We start from the raw sequence: 5,000 nt of genomic DNA, 5'->3' as shown, positions 1-5,000 counted from the left end.
TAACTCTACCCTAACCCTAACCTAACCTTAACCCTACCCTTACCCTAACCTTAACCCTACCCCTACCCTAACCTTAACCCTACCCCTACCCTAACCTTAACCCTACCCTTACCCTAACCTTAACCCTAATCTAACCTAACCCTACCTCTAACTCTAAACTAACCCTAACCTAACCTGACCCTAACCCTAATCCAACCTAACCCTACCCTAACCCTAACCCTAATCTAACCTAACCCTGACCCTAACCCTAATCTAACCTAACCCTACCCTAAACCAAATCTAACCTAACCTGACCCTAACCCTAATCTAACCTAACCCTACCCCTAACCCTAAACTAACGCTAACCTAAGCCTAACCCTAACCGAACCTGACCCTAACCCTAATCCAACCTAACCCTACCCTAACCCTAACCCTAATCTAACCTAACCCTGACCCTAACCCTAATCTAACCTAACCCTACCCTAAACCAAATCTAACCTAACCCTGACCCTAACCCTACTCTAACCTAACCCTACCCTAACCCTACCCTAATCTACCCTAACCCTAATCTACCCTAACCCTAATCTACCCTACTCTAACCTAACCCTAATCTACCCTAACCCTAACCCTAGACTGGCTTCAGGTATATATACAACACCTAACCCTACCCTAACCTTCCCCTAACCTTACCATAACCCTACCCTAACCCTACCCTAACCTTCCCCTAACCTTCCCCTAACCCTACTCTAACCTTCCCCTAACCTTCCCCTAACCCTACCCTAACCTTCCCCTAAGCCTAACACCCTGTTAGATCTCACCCAGAGACAGTTGAAATGATTTAATGACCAGACTCTCACCTACATGTAGACTGCTCTGTTCAGTCCGGCTTTACTAGACTATATATATAACATGGGTCAAATTCAAACCCTCCTGTTCATTTTACAACTACGGGTTTGATTTGGGGTTTAGTCCCCCAGCCCGCCTCAACAACAAGATGAGCTAGGTGAATATCTGTCCTCTCCTAGCTGAAGGACACTTCATTATAGGGGTTTAGTCCCCCAGCCCGCCTCAACAACAAGATGAACTAGGTGAATATCTGTCCTCTCCTAGCTGAAGGACACTTCATTATAGGGGTTTAGTCCCCCAGCCCGCCTCAACAACAAGATGAGCTAGGTGAATATCTGTCCTCTCCTAGCTGAAGGACACTTCATTATAGGGGTTTAGTCCCCCAGCCTGCCTCAACAACAAGATGAGCTAGGTGAATATCTGTCCTCTCCTAGCTGAAGGACACTTCATTATAGGGGTTTAGTCCCCCAGCCCGCCTCAACAACAAGATGAGCTAGGTGAATATCTGTCCTCTCCTAGCTGAAGGACACTTCATTATAGGGGTTTAGTCCCCCAGCCTGCCTCAACAACAAGATGAGCTAGGTGAATATCTGTCCTCTCCTAGCTGAAGGACACTTCATTATAGGGGTTTAGTCCCCCAGCCCGCCTCAACAACAAGATGAGCTAGGTGAATATCTGTCCTCTCCTAGCTGAAGGACACTTCATTATAGGGGTTTAGTCCCCCAGCCTGCCTCAACAACAAGATGAGCTAGGTGAATATCTGTCCTCTCCTAGCTGAAGGACACTTCATTATAGGGGTTTAGTCCCCCAGCCTGCCTCAACAACAAGATGAACTAGGTGAATATCTGTCCTCTCCTAGCTGAAGTACACTTCATTATAGGGGTTTAGTCCCCCAGCCTGCCTCAACAACAAGATGAACTAGGTGAATATCTGTCCTCTCCTAGCTGAAGTACACTTCATTATAGGGGTTTAGTCCCCCAGCCTGCCTCAACAACAAGATGAGCTAGGTGAATATCTGTCCTCTCCTAGCTGAAGTACACTTCATTATAGGGGTTTAGTCCCCCAGCCTGCCTCAACAACAAGATGAGCTAGGTGAATATCTGTCCTCTCCTCATTATAGGACATCATCTGTGTAAACTAGTAGACAGGATAGTATCAGTGAGGAGAGATTGGCTGGTCGCTCTGTCAAGAAGTTCACAGGATACGGACAAGGACTGTTTCCACGGGAGAGGGGGGAGAGAGGGGGGAGAGAGAGGGAGAGAGACAGAGTGAGAGAGCGAGACAGAGAGAGACAGAGTGTGTGAGAGAGAGAGAGGGACAGAGAGACAGAGTGAGAGAGAGAGACAGAGTGAGAGAGACAGAGAGAGAGAGACAGAGAGAGAGAGAGAGAGAGAGAGAGAGAGAGAGAGACAGAGTGAGAGAGACAGAGAGATAGAGAGACAGAGTGAGAGAGAGAGAGAGAGAGAGAGAGAGAGACAGAGACAGAGAGAGAGAGAGGTGAAACTATGTCGTGAGAGAAAAAGAGAGCGCAGTAGGTTAGTGGTAGAGAGAGAGAGCGCAGTAGGTTAGTGGTAGAGAGAGAGAGCGCAGTAGGTTAGTGGTAGAGAGAGAGAGAGAGAGAGCTGTGAAACTATGTCGTGAGAGAAAAAGAGAGCGCAGTAGGTTAGTGGTAGAGAGAGAGAGAGAGAGAGCTGTGAAACTATGTCGTGAGAGAAAAAGAGAGCGCAGTAGGTTAGTGGTAGAGAGAGAGAGAGAGAGCTGTGAAACTATGTCGTGAGAGAAAAAGAGAGCGCAGTAGGTTAGTGGTAGAGAGAGAGAGAGAGAGCGCAGTAGGTTAGTGGTAGAGAGAGAGAGAGAGCTGTGAAACTATGTCGTGAGAGAAAAAGAGAGCGCAGTAGGTTAGTGGTAGAGAGAGAGAGAGCGCAGTAGGTTAGTGGTAGAGAGAGAGAGAGAGCTGTGAAACTATGTCGTGAGAGAAAAAGAGAGCGCAGTAGGTTAGTGGTAGAGAGAGAGAGAGAGAGCTGTGAAACTATGTCGTGAGGGAAAAAGAGAGCGCAGTAGGTTAGTGGTAGAGAGAGAGAGAGAGCGCAGTAGGTTAGTGGTAGAGAGAGAGAGAGAGCGCAGTAGGTTAGTGGTAGAGAGAGAGAGAGAGCTGTGAAACTATGTCGTGAGAGAAAAAAGAGAGCGCAGTAGGTTAGTGGTAGAGAGAGAGAGAGAGAGCTGTGAAACTATGTCGTGAGAGAAAAAGAGAGCGCAGTAGGTTAGTGGTAGAGAGAGAGAGAGAGAGAGCTGTGAAACTATGTCGTGAGAGAAAAAGAGAGCGCAGTAGGTTAGTGGTAGAGAGAGAGAGAGAGCTGTGAAACTATGTCGTGAGAGAAAAAAGAGAGCGCAGTAGGTTAGTGGTAGAGAGAGAGAGAGAGAGCTGTGAAACTATGTCGTGAGAGAAAAAAGAGAGCGCAGTAGGTTAGTGGTAGAGAGAGAGAGAGAGAGCTGTGAAACTATGTCGTGAGGGAAAAAGAGAGCGCAGTAGGTTAGTGGTAGAGAGAGAGAGAGAGAGAGCTGTGAAACTATGTCGTGAGAGAAAAAGAGAGCGCAGTAGGTTAGTGGTAGAGAGAGAGAGAGAGAGCTGTGAAACTATGTCGTGAGAGAAAAAGAGAGCGCAGTAGGTTAGTGGTAGAGAGAGAGAGAGAGAGCTGTGAAACTATGTCGTGAGAGAAAAAGAGAGCGCAGTAGGTTAGTGGTAGAGAGAGAGAGAGAGAGCGCAGTAGGTTAGTGGTAGAGAGAGAGAGAGAGAGCTGTGAAACTATGTCGTGAGGGAAAAAGAGAGCGCAGTAGGTTAGTGGTAGAGAGAGAGAGAGAGAGAGCTGTGCAACTATGTCGTGAGAGAAAAAAGAGAGCGCAGTAGGTTAGTGGTAGAGAGAGAGAGAGAGCTGTGAAACTATGTCGTGAGGGAAAAAGAGAGCGCAGTAGGTTAGTGGTAGAGAAAGAGAGAGAGAGAGACAGAGAGAGAGCGCAGTAGGTTAGTGGTAGAGAGAGAGAGAGAGCTGTGAAACTATGTCGTGAGGGAAAAAGAGAGCGCAGTAGGTTAGTGGTAGAGAGAGAGAGAGAGAGAGCTGTGAAACTATGTCGTGAGAGAAAAAAGAGAGCGCAGTAGGTTAGTGGTAGAGAGAGAGAGAGAGCTGTGAAACTATGTCGTGAGAGAAAAAAGAGAGCGCAGTAGGTTAGTGGTAGGTAAACTCTTTGCTTTACTCTTCGCTAAATCGTCCGGTAGTTTCCATGTCCTCTACTTCTTACAACTTGAAAACTCTGCTGGTTGGCTGACTGCTCCTACAGCACCGGATCAGAGCGCAGCCGTAATGCCGCCCTGTGTCCCCTCTCTCCCCAACAGGGACAGCGACACGACCCTCCGACTCACCCTGGAGGACCGAACTCTTCCCCGGGCACAGTGCTGTTAGGAGCGGCGCCGGGCTGGAAGAAGAAGGGACTCAGAGTGTCGGAGCTCGGCTATAGCCTTTTTGTCTGGGACTGGGACTGCACCGGGACAGACAGACAGACGTTCCGCCATGAGACATTAGCGGCTACCGCCTGACACACACAGCACACAGCCAAGTCGGACATCCAGTCTTCACAATGAGCCGTTAAATTCCTGCTCTCGTCTCCGGAGTGGAGGAGAAGAGGAGGCAGCGAAGAGTTTCATTCATCTCTCTTCGTGTGTGTGTGTGTGTGTGTGTGTGTGAGCTGGACCGCGTTCCAGCCGTGGTGGACGTTAAGATGCGGTGGATAACGCTGTTAGTAGTGGGTCTAACGGTCTGGACTACTCTGTCTCACTGCTTCGACTATGAAGAACCCAGTTTTGACTATTACAACGAAGGAGACAAGACGGAAAATATAGACTACAAAGACCCGTGTAAAGCCGGTGAGTGTCCGCTCAATTCCCGCTCAACGTTACTAGCAGTCTGTGTGAGTGTGTGTGTGTGTGTGTGTGTGTGTGTGTGTGTGTGTGTGTGACCCATTTATGACAGTAGTTTAACCAGAATGTCATCTAAGGAACTACAGAAGCCTAAACAGTCAATTAATCTTAAAGTAGGAAGGACAACCAGACAGGAAAACATCTCCACTAATATAGACCAATGGTATGCCAGTAGGACAACCAGACTAATATAGACCAATGGTAT

At 48.1% G+C, this 5,000-nt stretch overlaps 1 protein-coding gene across 2 annotated transcripts in view; it reads left to right on the top strand.

The window, feature by feature from the left end:
* The window catches only part of tll1 (tolloid-like 1), a 166,638-nt gene that overhangs the window by 1,918 nt on the left and 159,720 nt on the right, over positions 1-5,000 (top strand). The window contains exon 2 of one of the 2 annotated variants that reach the window (XM_090188435.1): positions 4,214-4,741. In XM_090188435.1, coding sequence (XP_090044561.1) covers positions 4,597-4,741 — 145 coding nt within the window. In that variant the 5' untranslated portion in view covers positions 4,214-4,596. Of the gene's footprint in view, positions 1-3,853; positions 4,742-5,000 lie in introns of those variants that run through there. The other variant, XM_090188437.1, reaches the window with a different exon arrangement.

The sequence above is a fragment of the Oncorhynchus mykiss genome, chromosome 10 (genome assembly GCF_057628025.1).
Source record: "Oncorhynchus mykiss isolate SJ-2025 chromosome 10, ASM5762802v1, whole genome shotgun sequence".
Taxonomy (NCBI): Eukaryota; Metazoa; Chordata; class Actinopteri; order Salmoniformes; family Salmonidae; genus Oncorhynchus; species Oncorhynchus mykiss.
The sequence above is the reverse complement of the archived record's forward strand: the minus strand, read 5'-3'. Positions and strand labels throughout refer to the sequence as shown.